Below are 18,952 nucleotides of genomic sequence, written 5' to 3' on the forward strand. Positions count from 1 at the left end.
TCTATTACACCATATTCAAATCAAACATGGTCAAACATTTCCCATTTAAGTGATGTAAGTGGCACACTTGTTGATTCAAAATCCAAGCTGGAGTCCCTATCTTATTATGGTTCAAAAAAACTTCTTTCATTTAAGTGATGTAAGCGGCACACTTGTACACTCAAGTTAAGGCCCCTCTCTTATTATGCAAAGAACACTCTTTTTACTTTAAAAAATGTTTGTGGTGAAATAGGTGAGATATCTCCCCCGTTAAGATGACAATTTGTCTCTTTCTCTTACGAGAAATAAATTTCAGCTTCAATCTTGGGCTTTGAATAAGACACAAAAAAAACACCAACATATAGCCAGAACTACAACTGCTCTGATTTCTCAAATTCCTTTTGAGAATACGTAGGTACGAGGTCTATCCTCGACGAGCACTCAACCATAATTGCCTATAGTTCCCCGAACTAAGATGCTCTGACTTCCTCTAGGGATATGTAGGCATGAAATTTGGGAGAATCTTTGCGAGCACGATAACCAAAAAAACCTATTTAGGTCCTTACCCCTTTTAACAATTCTTACTCTCTTCCTTACATTAAGGAGAAACTTTCCCAAGAACAAACGAGCAATACAATTCATAGCACAAACATAAGCAAAAGGATCCCGTAGAGTACTACAAATACTTATGGTGCTAATACATTCTCTCTGTATAACCAACCTTCCGATCCTCGATCTCTTAGGTGCTCTGCACTCACATGTCAGTTGGGTTTATTTAGATTTTTTTCCCCTTCCTTCAAAGGATAGATTAAAAGTTCAAATGTAACGTGTTTCAAAGCCACTGACCCCATCCTCCGTCTGAGGGTGGGGGAGTGGGATTCATTTCCGCGCGGTACAGTAGTGATATGATTTGAAAGCGAGAAACATATACTTATCTTCAATTTAAGCGCATAAGTATTCTATGTTATATCGCATCATACAAGTGCTAAAGGTACGTGTGACGCTTTACAAACTCTCTATGAGGGAATGAATGGTGTCAAGGATTCTAAAATCAACATGTTTACAAAGGAGTTTAAATTGTTTTGTATGGAACTAGATAATCCCTGAATTCCATGCAAACTAGATTCCTCCATTTAATAAAAAAATTAAGCAACTTGGGTAAAAACTATTCCAACAAGGATTGTGATAACAAGATATTGAGATCTCTATGCAGGGAGTGACAGCCGAAGGTTACTGCTAAATAAGAATTAAACAATTTCGATACTTTGGATATCACAAAGTTGTTTGAAAAGTTAGTCGAGCATGAAAATGAACTCAAACGAATTGCGGATAGCGAAGTAAAGTCGAAAAAGAAAGAGAAAGTAAAAGAAGAGAAACAAGATCTTTCTTTGAAAGCTTTGTCATCAAAAGTTAGTAAACCAAAGGAAGAAATTGATAATTCTGATAAAAAAGATCGTGAGAAATAGGAGATGGGTTTATTCGTCAAATGCTACAATAGATACCTCAAGAGAAACAAGCTCAAACATTTTGACAAAGGCTTGATACATTTCAAGAATACTCACCTGCCCAAAAAGGAACACAAGAAAAAGGATAATGACGTTACGTGTTACGAGTGTGGTAAATCAGGACACTATATAACTACATGTCCAACTCTCACTAAACATCATGAGAAGAAAGATAAGGAAGTCTATAAGACGAAATGAAATAATTCTGAAGGTCCTAAGCCTATTTCACATGGGAAGAAGAGGATGAGAGATTCTCCTCGGATTCTTGCTCAAATTCATATGATGAGGGTGCCAATCTATGTTTGATAATCCCATGACTTTCTTTAACAAAATGTATTCAAAAGGACAACCATTCCATGGAATCATTTAAAAGATAACGGTACCAAACAAAATAAATATAAAGGATCTCACTCATAAGAAAAACACATAAAAAATCTATCCAACTTAAAAGACAATTAATGTATATTTCTATTCTTGTATCATATCATTGAAAAAGTACATAAATTAAAATAAATAATGATCTATGATTTAATAATAATTGGTTTTTAATAACATAAACTATTAAATATCTGATCCAATAATTTAATTGATTTGATTCGGTTAAAAAAATAATCAATTTAATTTAATAGATTTGATTTTTCTTAAAGGTCAATATGGTAATTTATTCCCAAGAGAATAGGAGTTTCAAAAAGCCCCATCCAAATTTAAAAAAAAAAATTCATATTCATGTCTCTATTGGTGCAAACCAAAAGTGAAGGTTACTAACAATTGTTGTAACAGAAAAAGATCGTACGCACTCGTACCAGTTTGAGGATGTATTCCCACGATCATCAAAGTGACAATGGATTATTTTCCATACTGCCGGAAGAACTCATCATGGAGATCCTACTGAGATTCACGGTAAGATCCCTCCATCAATTCAAATGCATTTGCAAATCATGGAAAACCCTAATTTCACATCCTCTATTTGTTAAGCGCCATCTTCAAATCTCAACCGCTGAATCAAGTTTAACCCACCAACGATTATTCTTTTCTCATTTGGGTGACACTAACAAAATCTTATATTACCCTTTAAAGTCATTATTCCAAAACCTATTTACTCACGTTAGATTCAACGGCTTGGTGAAACCCCGATATGATATTATTGGTTCATGCAACGGGCTGTTGTGTCTGTTTCATAGCTATAAAAATATTGTCAGACTGTGCAACCCTTCTATCATGTTCAAATCCAAAAAATCTCCAAAACTTATTTCCCCAAGTACATGGATGATCTTGCAAATTGGCTTCGGATACGATCAAGTTAATGACAAATACAAGGCAATGGTAGTTGCACAAAATAAAGATGATTCTACACAATCTTTGACCAAAATATATACCTTTGGTGAAGATTCTTGGAAAACCATTCCGAATACCCCTCTTACACCCATTAGATCTTTAACTTTGCTAGGGAAATTTGTGAGTGGTACTCTTAACTGGATAGATGAAAAGAGAGGCGTTAGTCAGATTATTTCCTTCGATCTTGAGAAGGAGACTTACAAGGAAATATTGGTGCCTCAAGATGATGGTGACAAAGTATATGGAGATACTCTATATGTTTTGAATAATTGCCTTGGTGTGTGTTATGAGACTAACCAAACTCAGTGGGTTGCGTGGTTGATGAAAGAATATGGAGTTTTTGATTCATGGACTAAATTCATAACCATCCCTATTGACAAGTTCAACATGCCACCTTCTTTTGTTTTTCCCATGTTTATTTCAGAAAATGGTGTTGTTCTTCTAATGAACATATATACTTCCCAATTTCTCCTATATGACATAAATAGTGGTGAGTTTCTTGATTCATTGGAAAGTAGAAACACTCTAAGGTTCAATCTACATATTTGCTATGAGAGTCTTGTATCAGTGGCATGGTAAATCACATTTGTAAAACATTTTATGTATTACTTGCATGACTTTTGCTTCATATCTTGTTATGTTGGGATATTGCTTTTTATTATGAACGGTTATCTTTATATACTACATGTTTTGGGATTGAATTATATCATCATCTGGCCTAACATTCTTGATTTATGTGATGTTAATTATAAAGGACTAAGCAATTAAGATGCATTTGCATTAGCTGTTGTTTATACTTGTCAATATCTTGGAAAAAGGATCTTCACAAGAAATACAATAGAAGTTAATAATCTTTGCAAATATAAACTATTCAAATATTTGCAATTGCTACTGTAACCATGCAAGAGAGTATAGCCTTTGATGTAAGGAAAGAAGTTGCAAAGTTATGAAAATCAAATACTGTAACCATAATATAATCTTTGCAAATATAAGTTTGTGTCTGTCATTCCCCACAATCATTTTTCTGACTTACTCAAAGCTATGAAATTCAAATACTTTTAGTATTGAAGATATAGTAGGGTTATAATAAACAATTTAGTATTTATGGTTTTGATAGTTGACTTGGATTATATAAAAAAAAGGTGAGGAGTGTGCTATTGACTTTAAAAATCAGAAGCAACTGTGTTTAAATGTGAAGTTCATAAATTTGGCATTGATAGTTTTCTGTCAAAATTGAAAGAACTAAAAAAAAGAGTTGAAATACAAACATGCATCATATTGTTGGTAATGTTTTTACTTCAACCTTAAAAAAGAAGACAATTGTTTATGAGATCATGCCAAGTTGAACGAAAACTGTTTCTGAGATCTAGCTATCGGTTTGAAGATGATATAAAGTGTTAAACTTGATGGAGCGTGCATGATGGGACTTTTTATCAAAGAGACTAGAATACTAAGTTCCTTCTATTGTCTAGATAATAGATATTATCATATAAAATGTAGCACTCACACTCTTGGAGGGATATTTAGCTTGACGTATTTAAAATTAAAGCATATCTCAAAATCTTTTTTTTTTAATAGGCAATGATATTAGAAACCGCACTATGGGTGCAACCCTTACATCGAAAAAACTCTAAGAAGAGTTGAACTAGTTCAAAGGTAATTTATACCAATCATAAAAAATAAGCCTAGAATCGGAAACACTATTACACGTCCATCTCCAAGAGTAAAACATTATGTTGGATATTACCGCTTCGAAGCTAAAAGGGGCATTATCAAAGATAATAGCATTCCTCATTAACCATATGCTCCAAATTAAAGCCAACCAAATTAAATTAAGTTTAGCTCTAGTCTTGGCTTATTTCACCTTGTCTTGAATGCAACCGAAGTTCTTGAATTCTTCAAAAGAAATCTCCACATCATTTCCCAACCAAAGGAAGATTATTTCCCAAACCCCTTTCGATACAAAACATTGGAAGAAGAGATGTTCCAAAGTTTCCGGATGATTAGTACAAAACAAGCAATCAAGAGAAGTAGCATTAGACAAATCTCTATTGGCCAAAAGGTCTTTTAGAGGAAGTCTATTGATAAAAAAATCTCCAACCGAAAACTTAATCTTTTTCGGTATGTTAAGCTTCCAAATGACTTCTAACAATTTGATAGAAGAAGTTGGCCAAGCTAAATCCTTTGCATATGACACCAAATTGGATACACTAGCTACCGAAAAGCAACCATTAGTAGTTAGTTTCCAATGGAAGTCGTCACTAGCCGAAGTGTTCGGAACAATGTCGCTCAAAGTCGCCTTTAACCTCCTCATATGAAATTCGAAAACCGAACCCCTCCCGTGAATGGCCAAGTCGCTTCTGAAGAGAACTTCAAAATTCCAAAAGTGGACGCCGTTGTTCCAAGAGAGCACATCACTAATCGCGCAAAGTTTATTGGTTGATAGATCGAACAAATACGGAAAAGAGGCGCAAAGAGTTTGATCACCCAACCAACTACTATGCCAAAAAAGAATACTATTACCTTTCTTAAAGTCACAAATGACCCAATCGGAGAAACCTTCAACGGGGTTTTCCTCTTTAAAATCATTAAGAATAATGTCCCTCCACCAACTAGAATCCTCCCGATTTAAAACTTCTTTACAAGAGGCAAGCACCTTAATTTTTGGGCTTTGATATCTCAAAAGTAAAAAATTACTCCAAATTGCTTTATCCTCCTTCAAGATCCTCCACTTCCATTTAAGAAGAAGAGATTTATTCATTTCTCCTACATCTCTTATGCCTAACCCACTTTTTTCTTTAGGCTTGCAAACATTCATCCCCTTCACCCAATGAATGCATCTTTTGTTAACATTTCCATTCCACAAAAAATTACTAAGAAGGCCTCTAATCTCTTTGATGATTTTTCTCGGAGCTTTAAAAAAGGAGAATGTGGACTCCAAATGCCGAGGAATTTAAAAGGAAAGTTTCCTTTCTTACAAGAGAGAAAAGAAGTAGCTGAGTTTAATAACCACTCGCCAATGTGGACTCCAAAAATGTTACTTTTGTGAAAGTTGATTTTTAAACCGGATACAAGCTCAAAGCCTTGCAACAACACTTTCATGTTCCAAAGATGATCACAAGTGGGTTCTCCAATAATAACCGTGTCATCCGCAAATTGGAGAATATCCACATGATCTTCTACACCATATTTGAACGGCTTAAAATCACCCACCTCCACCAATTTTCTAGTGAGAGCGGTTAGACCTTCCATAGCAAGAAGGAAAAAGAAAAGGAGAAATAGGATCACCTTGACGTAATCCTCTTTGAACCTTAAAATCTATGGTGGCACTACCGTTTACCAAAACAGACATATGGCTAGTGAAAATGCAAGAGTCCATCCATTTCAACCATTTCTTCCCAAACCCCATTCTCCCTAGTATCCATATAAGATAATTCTAAGAAATAGAATCATACACCTTTTAGAAGTCAATTTTAAGTAAAAGACACCCCCTCTTCTTTTTCTTAGCCCAATCTAGCAATTCGTTCACCAATAAAACTCCATCCATCATACTTCTACCCGGAACAAAAGCGGTTTGATTAGACGAAACTAACTTGTCCAAAACACCTCTCATTCTCTCGGCTAAGATCTTCGCTAAAATCTTATATATGCTTCCCACCAAACAAATAGGCCGATACTCAAACAAGTCTTGCAGATTCTTGTTTTTAGGAATAAGCGTAAGGAAAGAAGAAGTAATGGCTTTAACGAGCGTACCTTTGGAGTAGAAATCGTTGCATAACTTCATCAAGTCTTCTTTAATAAGGAACCAAAACCTTTTGAAGAAATCTAAGGAGAAACCATCCGGCCCCTGGCTTTTGCTCCCATCACACGACCAAATAGTATTCTTGATTTCCTCTTCAGAGAAAGGAACTTCAAGCTCCAAAGATTCTTCAATCGATAATGAGTTCAACTCAATTCCACGAGGTTCCGGTCTATTATGAACATCTTCTTTAAAGAAATCTTCAAAGTGCTTAAAGATAAAATCTTTAACTTCTTTAGCCTCTTCCACTCTTCCCGTCCTAGTGCCAATGGAGCATAAAGAGTTCCTTCTTCTTCTATCTCTTAAGGAATTGTGAAAGAATCGAGTGTTTTCGTCCCCTTCGGCTAGCCAAAGTTGCCTAGAAGTCTAAGAAACCCTTCTCTTTTGTTAAGATTATCCCAAAAATCCTCCACCACTTTTAGTGTTTTCTTAACCACCTCTTCCGGTGCGTTACCTGCAAAATGAACAAACAAGTTATCTAAATCATTCATTTCTTTCCCATCTTTGTCTACTTTGAGGTCTATCCAACCATAGACCATTTTGTTCCACCATGAGATCCGAGTTTTGAGGGCTTTTGCAGCAGAGTCTAATTCAGACGTTTTGGAAGTTTCGTCTGATTCAACATTTGACTTACCATTAGTTAGGTCGGTTGATCCTAAAAATTCTAGTAACTCACACGCGATGTCGTACTGGATGTTATGACATCCACAATCACAAAAAATAATATTTTAAAACAGAAGTGCATAAAAACAGTAAAGAACACAGCAAATTGTTCACCCAGTTCGGTATACAACAATACCTACTCTGGGGGCTACCAAGCCAGGGAGGGAATCCAATATAAGCAGAATTAATTCAGAGTTAAACTCCCTCAGTTACAACTCCCCACTTAAGACCTACCCAATGTAATTCCAATCTAATCCTAGACCTGAGTATCTCCACTCACTCCCCCTCAATCACAGCAGTGATTACAAAAATACATTAATCAAATAAGAGAGAAGACACACTTCAAAACACACCTTGATCTACTTAAAAGCTTCAATTAAGAGACACACACTCGTGCTTAAAAGCTTAGAGTGACAAAGTACAAAAACAACCTATTCATATACAATCATCAAAAGACAATTGCTTGGAGTACAAGAGACTAAACACACAGACGCAGAACTACGGTTCCTCACAATTAACAAATCTCTCTGTGTTCCAAATTAGGATTGCAGTCTTCTTATATGCAGCTCTTGGGCCTCGGGCTTTCCAAGAACCAAATTAGTGTTAACCAAGTTAACCTAATTTACACGTCATCAGGTTGTTACACAATGTGCTGTTAACGAAATCTTCTGAGAGAAATATCCAACACACAATAAAATATTTCCTAAATTGTAGATTGAGAGAAATCAGGAAACATAATAGTAAAATATAACAGCTCCTGCTGTCAGACATGGATTTCATGACATCGATCATGACATTCACTGATAAAACCTGTATTAGCTTAAACATATGCAGCCTGCATAACACCATCTAAAACATGTCATGACATTGGTCAAGAAATTAAACACCCAGGTATGTTTTACCACAAATGCAGCCAACATGAAAACACTAACAATCTCCCTCTTTTGCAAATTTTTGGCTAAAACAACCTATCACATCATATCAGAGAAACACGTGCAGTAGAAAACACACAACCATACATAATCAGAGCTAATACAGTACAACATACCACACAAACATGCACTACTACTACCAATAGCCTGCATACACCAACCACAGATACTGCTACTTCTACACAACAATCATCAAAGCACATAACATGGTTATACTACCACTACAACCATACCACATGAGCAGCTGTCAAGTAGAACAGAAATAAACTGCTATACTACACACAATCATATCAATCAGATCAACACAAAATAAAGCATCAGAATTGTTGATAACACATACTTGTTGTTTTGGGGTGACATTACTACTCCCCCTGTTTGGCCACAAAAGTTGCCAAAGCAATCAATCCTCTTCTCTCTCCTTTTTTTAAAAGTAATTTATGAATCCTCATAAATGCAGACTCCTAACTTGCTTCGCAAGTTTTCAAATTGTGTTTCATCAAGAGCTTTTGTGAAAATGTCAGCTAGCTGAAGTTCAATGGATACATGTTCCCAGCAAATCACTTTGTTTTCTACAAGTTCTCTAATAAAGTGACGTCTGATATCAATATGTTTGGTTCTGCTATGCTGAATAGGATTCTTGGAGATGTTGATAGCACTGAGATTGTCACAGTACAAAGTCATGACATTCTTTGTAACATTGTATTCACTCAACATTTGTTTCATCCAAACCAGTTGAGAATAACTACTACCAGCTGCTATGTATTCTGCTTCAGTAGTTGATAACGAGACACAATTCAGCTTCTTGCTAAACCACAATATGAGATTGTTTCCTAAGAAGAAACACCCTCCAGATGTGCTTTTTCTATCATCATCACTTCAAACCCAGTCAACATCACAATACCCAGTCAGGATAGGGTCACACCCGTGAGTGTATAATATGCCATAGTCAGAAGTTCCATTTACATATTTGAAGATTCTCTTGACTTGGTTTATATGACTTACCTTGGGTTCTGCTTGATATCTAGCACATACTCCAACTGCAAATGCAATATCTATTCTGCTGGCTGTTAGATATAACAAACTTCCAATCATGCTCCTGTACAAACTCTGGTCAACATTTGGGCCTCCTTCATCTTTAGATAACTTTAGGTGTGTTGAGCAGGAGTTCTTTTGTGACTAGCATTATCCATTCCAAACTTTTTGACTATGTTCTTGGCATATTTGCTTTGAGACAAAAAGATGGAGTCTTCCATTTTCTTAATTTGTAGTCTAAGGAAATATGTCAATTCTCCAACCATACTCATTTCAAACTCAGTCTGCATTTGACTGACAAAGTGTTTTACCATTCCATCTGACATTCCACCAAACACTATGTCATCCACATATATCTGAGCAATCATGATCCTTCCATCTTCATTCTTTATAAAGAGAGTTTTGTCTATTCCTCCTTTCTTATATCCATTTGTGGTCAGAAATTCAGTCAATATCTCATACCAAGCTCTGGGAGCTTGTTTCAAACCATAAAGAGCTTTTCTTAGTTTGTAGACATGGTCAGGCACATTTGGATCAACAAAGCCTTTAGGTTATTCCACATATACTTCCTCATTCAAGTATCCATTCAAAAAGGGACTTTTTACATCCATCTGATATAGCTTGAACTTCAAGATGCAGGCTACTCCTAGAAGTAATTTGATTGACTCATGTATTGCAACAAGAGCAAAGGTCTCATCAAAGTCTACTCCCTCTACTTGAGTGTATCCTTGAGCTGCCAGTCTGGCTTTGTTTCTAGTTATGACTCCTTATTCATCAGACTTATTCTTGTATATCCACTCGGTATCAATGATATTGGTTCCTTCAGGTCTAGGTACCAGTTCCCATACTTCACTTCTTTTGAACTGTTCAAGTTCTTTTTGCATGGCACTGATCCAAAATTCATCTGTCAAGGCTTCCTTCACATTTTTTGGTTCAATTTTGGACACAAAGCAAGAGTTGGCAATGGTTTCTCTTGATCTGGTCATTATACCACTGTTGAGATCACCTATGATAACTTCCTTGGGATGATCTTTCTGAATTCTGATAGACGGATCTTTGTTGATTGCTTCAGGTTCAGGTTCTGAGGGAGGCTCATTACTGACTTCAGGTCGGTCTGTCCTCTCAGCTTGAATTTCAAGGAATGTTCTGACATTCTCTGTGACATCGAATTCTCCATTTTGGTCATCAACAATAACATTGATGGATTCCATCAAGAATTGTGTTATGGTGTTGAATACTCTATAAGCTCTTCTGTTTGTGGAGTATCCCAAGAATATACCTTCATCACTTTTGTAATATATTTTTCTTCTTTGTTCATGATCTGTCAAGATGTAGCACTTGCTTCCAAACACATGAAAGTACTTAACAGTTGGTTTCTTTCCTCTCCACAGTTCATAAAGAGTATAGGAGGTTCCTTTCCTATGTGACTCTATTATGAACATAGCAGGCTGTGTTCATCGCTTCAGCCCAAAAGTACATAGGCAGCTTCTTTGCATGGATCATAGCTCTGACTGATTCTTGTATAGTCCTATTTTTCCTTTCTACTACTCCATTTTGTTGAGGTGTAATAAGTGAGGAAAATTCATGACTGATTCCTTCAGATGAGTAGAATTCAGCAAATTTGGCATTCTCAAATTTCTTTCCATGATCACTCTTTATTCTGATTACAGCACTTTCCTTTTCTCTTTGCAGTCTAGTGCATAGGTTCTTGAACACCCCAAACACATCTGATTTTTCTCTAATGAAGCTTATCCATGTGTATCTGGAGTAATCATCAACCACCACATATGCATACCTTTTCCCTCCAAGACTTTCTACTTGCATTGGTCCCATTAGATCCATATGTAATAGTTCCAGAGTTTTGGAAGTAGTGAGTTGATTAATCTTTGGATGAGACATCTTAGTTTGTTTGCCAGGCTGATATTCTCCGCATACTTTACCTTCATCAATCTGTAGCTTTGGAATTCCTCTCACAGCTTCCTTGTTTATGATCTTCTTCATTCCTCTCAGATGTAGATGACCCAGTTTTTGATGCCACAGTCTTACCTCTTTTTCTTCTTTTGCCATGGAACATATAGATGAATGACTTGCGGTTTTGGGTTCCCACAAGTAACAGTTATCTTTGGATCTGACTCCTTTCATGACCTCCACATTTTCTTCATCAGTGACTACACATTCATCTTTAGTAAATATGACTCTTAGACCTTGACCGCACAGTTGACTGATGCTGATTAAGTTTGCAGCTAGTCCTTTTACCAGCAGAACACTGTCTAGTTGAGGAGCTCCAGAATGTCCTAGTTTTCCTACCCCCTTGATCTCCCTTCTGGCTCCTTCATCAAAAGTCATATAGCTAGTGGAATGAGGCTTGATATATTCTAACATGTTCTTCATTCCAGTCATGTGTTTTGAGCATCCACTATCAAAATACCAGTCTCCTTTGGTTGACACCCTCAAGGAGGTGTGAGCAATTAAGGCAGAAACTTTGGCAACCCATTGTTGTTTCTTGATATGATCATGCTGCTTGGGCTTGTCTTGAGCTGTTTGATAGGGGTAACCATACAGTTTGAAGCAAAACAGTTTTAGGTGACCAAACCTTCCACAGTAGTGGCATCTCAATCTTTGACATTTCTTCTTTGTTTGGTTCAGTTTCTCTTTCTATGATGTCGTGACATCGGTCCTGACATCTGGTTGACCTGGTGAGCTTCAGGTTCTGACCTTTTGCATCCTAAATTTGATTCAGGTTTTCCCATAAATCCTAACCCAGACATGTTGCCTACTTCCTGTCCAAGTTCCAGAATCTTTTCCAAGGAGTCAGTTCTATTGTTCAGTATTCTGATCGATCTTGAAATCTGATCTAGTTTGAAGTTGAGCGTGCTGACTTCACCATTGAGATGTACTATGGTTTCCAGATGTTCTTTCTTCTCAGCTTCCAACTCTTCTATAAGTTTCCTTTGCTTCTCCCTTAATTTACATACTTCAGTACTCTTGACACATAGCTCATTGTATGAGGCTGCAAGTTCTTCAAAGGTAGGATCCTCTTTACTGGATTTGTATTCAGGTGTACATACACTAGTTAGTGCAATACATTTCTCTTCAGTATCACTCTCTGAATCTCTATCAGACCAAGTGACAGACAACCCTTTCTTATGCTCCTTGAGATAGGTAGGACATTCAGCTCTAATGTGTCCATATCCTTCACATCCATGACACTGAACCCCTTTGCCTTGATTGGTTTTCTCTTTAGCTTTGAATCTTCTGCTAGGATCATAGGTCTTGCTGATGTCATTGGAAGTGTTCTTCTCATTGGGTCTGGACTTCTGATCAACCCTTTTAACGAACCTGTTGAATTGGACTTTTGGACTTTTGATAAATTTTCATCACTTCCACCATTTCTTTCTCTTGAATTATCTTCAGTGTTGGAAACAAAAGCTATGCTCTTGTTCTTCTTTTCAAAAGAGTCACAAATACTCATCTCAAAGGTTTGTAGAGAACCAATGAGTTCGTCCAACTTCATGTTGCTGATGTCTTGAGCTTCTTCTATAGCAGTCACCTTTATAACAAATCTCTTAGGCAGTGATATGAGGATCTTTCTTACCATCTTTTCTTCAGATTTTCTCCTAAGGCTCTTGAGTTATTTGCAATCTTAAGGATATTCATGTAGAACTCATGAATGGTCTCATCCTCTTTCATCTTGAGATTTTCAAACTTGGTGGTAAGCATTTGAAGTTTAGACATCTCCACCTTGGATGTACCTTCATGAGTTGTTTTGAGAATATCCCAAACTTCTTTAGCCAGATCACAGTGTTGCATAAGTCTGAATATGTTCTTGTCAATTCCATTGAAAAAGGCATTTAGTTCCTTGGAATTGCCCAAAGCCAGCTTTTCCTCAGTTTTGCTCCATTGTTCTTCAGGAATTAGAACAGTGGTTTCATCTTCCATTACCTTCTTAGGATGTTTCCATCCGTTTTCCACAGCTCTCCAGGCCTTGCTGTCCATAGGCTTTATGACAGCTACCATACGAGGTTTCCAGTAGTCATAGTTAGAGCCATCCAGAATGGGTGGTCTATTCCTAAACACTAACAATTCCTTCTCCATAGTACCAGACTTTTGTTGTCCCTATATCTCACCCAGATGTAAACAGGCAGGGTGTCTGCTCTGATGCCAATTGAAAATTCTAGTAACTCACACGCGATGTCGTACTGGATATTATGTTATCCACAATCACACAAAATAATATTTTAAAACAGAAGTGCATAAAAACAGTAAAGAACACAACAAATTGTTCACCCAGTTCGGTATACAACAATACCTACTCTGGGGGCTACCAAGCCAGGGACAGAATCCAATATAAGTAGAATTAATTCAGAGTTAAACTCCCCCGTTTACAACTCCTCACTTAAGACCTACCCAATGTAATTTCAATTTAATCCTAGACCTGAGTATCTCCACTCACTCCCCCTCAATCACAACAGTGATTACAAACAGACATTAATCAAATAAGAGAGAAGACACACTTCAAAACACACATTGATCTGCTTAAAAGCTTCAATCAAGAGACACACACTCGTGCTTAAAAGCTTAGAGTGACAAAGTACAAAAACAACCTATTCCAATACAATCATCAAAAGACAATTGCTTGGAGTACAAGAGACTAAACACACAGACACAGAACTACGGTTCTTCATAATTAACAAATCTCTCTGCGTTCCAAATTAGGATTGTAGTCTTCTTATTTGCAGCTCTTGGGCCTCGGGCTTTCCAAGAACAAAATTAAGATTAACCAAGTTAACCTAATTTACACGTCATCAGGTTGTTACAGAATATACTGTTAACGAAATCTTCTAAGAGAAATATCCAGCACACAATAAAATGTTTCCTAAATTGTAGATTGAGAGAAATCATAAAACATAATAGTAAAACATAACAGCTCCTGCTGTCAGACATGGATGTCATGACATCGGTCATGACATTCACTGATAAAACCTATATTAGCTTAAACATATGCAGCCTGCATAACACCATATAAACATGTCATGACATTGGTCAAGACATTAAACACCCAGGTATGTTTTACCACAAATGCAACCAACATGAAAACACTAACAAATCCAGAAGGAGCAACAGGGATATCCTCAGTCAGAACGTGGGTAACCTTTTTCAAAGTTAAGAAAAATTTCATCTTAGCTTGCCAACATTTGAAATTAGAACCCTCAAACTTGAATGGACAGTAACGACCACAGTAGTACCGATATTTTCCTCACTAGACATGGCAGTTACAGAGAACGTCTTAAAATTGTTGCTTTTTCGGTTTTGAAAATATTGCCACGAAGAAAATTATCAACTAATTTGAGGATCGGTACGCCTTCTTTAAGATATTTCACGGTACTGCCAAAATTATGCAAAACAGCTCTTAAAACCCACGACGCCTCTAGGATAAAATAGCTCGTTCAAGAAATACGATTCTCACTTGCACTTTTGATGAATCGGTTGAAGTAATACACCTTCAGATGGTATAACAACCAGTCATAGTATCTAGAATAAATCCAGTTGGAAAAACAGAAAAGAAATATTTAAATGAAGCAGAATAGGGAGAGAGAAGAAAGAATTCAAATGTGAATTCTAGAGTAAGTTGCAAATGAACGAAAGAACTCTATTTATATGCAACAGATCCAACCGAGTGGAAAAAATCGTGGGAGAGTGGAACCGGGCCAGTCAAACTAGCTATTTTTTCAATCGGACCAAACCGAGCCGGCTGTACGGCGGCGCGCACGCGTGTGTGTCTTGATGGCTTATGGGTGTGTCCTCCCTCCAAAATTGTTGGTGCCCTTGGGCCCAACAACAATTGTCCAAGTTGGAATATGTATACACTACTAATATTTGTATTTCCTCCAATGTGGGACTAAAATGAATCCTTTCAAATTCATTTCCGTACTAGTTCTCACTTGTGCTCATTTATTGCCCATTTAATATCAATAAATCATTCCAACTCCCACTCTAAGTTGACATCATTCCAAGAGTTCCAACACATAATTCCTTGAGTCAATAGTATTTAGAGAAAGAACATTCCACCATCTAAGTCAATGTTTGTTTGGAGATTGATGTCATTCAAAATTGCTATTTATGATGCTCTTATATCTAGAGGGTGCTCATTGGCATATTGTTGTTTATTGTGCAAATCAAGCATAAAATCTATGGAACATTTATTCTTCAATTGCAGTTTTGCAAGATTGCTATAATCTATAATTAACCTACTCAATTAGAGGAGCTATAAAATATTTGTTCTACTGAGTCCCCACAATCTTCTCATATCCTCAAGTCTTCTTTGATAGGGATTCTCAATGGTATCTGGTTTGCTAGGAACAAGGTCTGATACATGCACACATTTATCTCTAACAACAACACAATTGTAAGTTTAAAAGCTCAAGCCACCATCTCTGGTAATAATTCCTCTGCAACTGCCAACTCCTCCATGGGGAACATCACTTTTCTCAAAGCCTTTGACATCAAGATTCACTACCCTAGAGCCCAGATCATTAAGGAAGTGATAAGGCAACCACCTCACTTAAATTTGTTAAAGTGTAATTGTGATGGTGCTTACTACCATGAATCTCACAACTCGGGTTGTTGTGATATTTTCAAAAACAACCATGGAGAAGATACTCCATCATTGCCTTCTCGGAAAATCTCAATATTATATTTTCCATTCAAGATGAATTCAAGCAGTAATTAGAGCAATCAAAATAGCTTCAAGGAAACTTTGGTCTAATATATGAATAGAAACAGATTCTCTTACGGTGGTCCAAGCTAAACTAATTTAGTAATCATAATACTTTAATAAAACAATCCACATCACTATTACTATTTAAAAATGGAAATTAAAGTTATTTAAATTTTAGAAATCTATAATATAAGAAGGGAAGTTGTTCTGGTTAAGACAACTTAACCCTTGCTTAATTTTGTGACAAATCCCACATTTGGGGGTAAATTGTGTCTAAAGTAATTATTTGTCAGATAATTTGCTGGTTTTAGTTACATAATTGCTATATGTTACACGGTTTATGCTTGAAAATGTTATTTTAATATTACTTGGATACATTTTAGTTGCATTTGAACCAAGAAGTGACATAAAGCATCTTCTGCAGAACAGTAGCCGGAGACAAATATGGTGTTCCCATTGACCATATTGTTTACACCATTCCACCTTCCTTTAACCTCTCTTATCCTCTCTTTGGATTCAACCTACCACCAACATTTCCCTTCTCTATTGTTCTTCCTCTAATTTTTTTTATATTTTCTCTGGTTTTTGAGATCCGTTTGAGCTGCTGAAGAACATCAATGATTCAAAGGAGCTTTAGAAAGTGGTTGTTATCATGTAAACCTTTTGAGATGATCGTCGTTGATAAAGATGTAAGCATGTAAACCTGGTTGTCATCATTTTTTGTTCATTTCATCGTTTATCTTCTTTGTTGTATGTGATATGTGATATGTGTTAATGATTTTGTGAATCAAAACTTTGGATTTAATGGAAACTGATTTTCTATAAACAAAGTTAATGCAAACTTTGTGTGTAGGGAAACTGATTGTTCATTAACTGTGTGAATCACATGTGTTTCTACTTGGTTTCATCATTTAAGGGAAACTGGTTTTTTTTTACTATGTTTTTAATGATTTCTTATGTTGTTTGCAAAGTTGTCAAACTCGCGAGTCTACTCAGACTCGTAAAGGGTCCATAGACTCGACTCGTAGAATCGACTCGTAAACTCGTACGAGTCTATGGAAAATAAAAAATGACTTTCAAAAACCTATAAGTGACACATATATGACACACTCCCAAATTTTTACACTTGTAAATACCTCATATATGACACAAATATAAATAATAATACATAAATTAACATTAAAATTTAAATTTCATACTCTATAAAAAACTTCTTAGCAAAAAAACTCGAAAATAAAACAAATAAAATAGCATAGCATGTAGTTAAAGACTTAAAGTACTAATATATTCTTAATTGGCTACTACATAAAGCAAAAAAAAACATAAAACATATATGCTAATGGCTTCAATCATAAAAAATTCCAGTGAAATTATCACCACAATTATCATCACCATCAAACTCTACCCCAGATGAATCAACTTCTTCATCATTAATCATTGTTGAATTACTTCAAGTTCTACTTCCACCTAACTCAACATTGTCATCCCACCACATCATAACTTTAATAACAACAACACCATCTTAGACAATATTGTTAAGAGTAACATCATTTTGCTCAACAATAACTGTAGTTTGCACATTATCTTCATCAGGATCTTCAATGATTCATTCATCATCTGAATGAATATCTTAAAACGAAAGAACAACACTCTTTACTTTTCCTTTTTTATTTTCTACTTCAAATTGCATATTACATAAACCAAATTATTGATCTTTTTCATATTAAGAGAGAGAGAGAGAGAGAGAGAGTCTAATTCTTGTAAAAAAAGGTTTTTTAAAAAATAAAAATAAAATCTCTTGGGGAGTTTGGACCTTTATTGGTTTAATAAAACAAAATTAAAAAAACTTATAGACTCGTAAACTCGTGATAGACTCGCGAGTCTATACGAGTTTATGCGAGTCTACCCGAGTCTATTTGAGTCTATCAAAAAATGATTCTATATGCGAGTCTACTCGCTTACGCTTCCTAGACTCGTAAACTCGTACGAGTTTACGAGTCTACCCGCGAGTTTGACAACCATGGTTGTTTGTGTTGGTTTATTAACAAAGTTTTCATTTATCTGGTAACTGGTTTATAAACGAACTATTTCAGCCATCCTTTATGTAATCTTTTAATAAAAAATCTTATGTTCTTTGTTGAATGTGATATGTGTTAATGGTTTTGTGAATCACATGCGTTTATACTTTGTAGCATCATTAATCTGAAAACTGGTTTTTTTTTTTATAAACGGACTTTTTTAGGCATCCTTTATGTAATGTTTTAATAAAAAATATTTTGTGTTTTTATTTTGTTTTATCATTCATGTGGAAACTGCTTTAAGTTTAGATTCTCTTTATAATATATGGATCATCATTTATGTTTCATCCTGTCTATGATTTGTGGTTAAACTTTTTCTGATTCAGATCTTAGGGTTTTATTTGGTTTTCATTATACTGTGTATAGTTTTTTTTTATGCTTAGCAACTTGAATGAGTAAGACATTTTAATTTGTTGAGAAAAAGTATTTTGTAAGTTCTATTTTTTTAAGACACCCTAATTCTATTTTGATGTTTCATATAATAAAGTTTTTATTTTTTTATTTTTTATTTTATTATTCAGATCTAAAAATGATTGTGGGTCTGGTTTGATTTTAAATTGTGTGAGTTTTTCAACTTCATAAGTGTCTATGATTCTCTTCAACAAATTAGATGAGTGTTAAACAAATAAGTAAATGTGCTTATCCGAGAAAGGTGAAAACATTTTGAAAGGGGATAGTAATGGATAGGTGTGTAATCTGTTGAATGGGGAGAGGGTTCTGTTGAATCTAAGGGTCAAGAGAGAAACACAGTTGAATTATTATTTGTATAGGGAACCACTTTGCTGCACAGTGAAAATTATGATTATTTAATTTGTGTTGCAGATGACAGGATGCATTATCTACTTTTTTGGGTAGATTTACCTTCGCACAGTATACCTAATGCAGACAGTACACAGTAACAGTGGCGTGGG

General features: G+C 35.7%; 1 protein-coding gene across 1 annotated transcript; it reads left to right on the top strand.

Annotated features, from left to right (window-relative positions):
* The first annotated feature begins 2,804 nt into the window (after positions 1–2,804).
* On the top strand, positions 2,805–3,398 carry LOC131649927 (F-box/kelch-repeat protein At3g23880-like). Its single transcript, XM_058919666.1, has one exon. It carries the CDS (start codon positions 2,805–2,807, stop codon positions 3,396–3,398), a length of 594 nt encoding a protein of 197 aa, XP_058775649.1.
* The last annotated feature ends 15,554 nt before the right edge of the window (positions 3,399–18,952 follow it).

The sequence above is a fragment of the Vicia villosa genome, linkage group LG1 (assembly GCF_029867415.1).
Source record: "Vicia villosa cultivar HV-30 ecotype Madison, WI linkage group LG1, Vvil1.0, whole genome shotgun sequence".
In the NCBI taxonomy this organism is placed as follows: domain Eukaryota; kingdom Viridiplantae; phylum Streptophyta; class Magnoliopsida; order Fabales; family Fabaceae; genus Vicia; species Vicia villosa.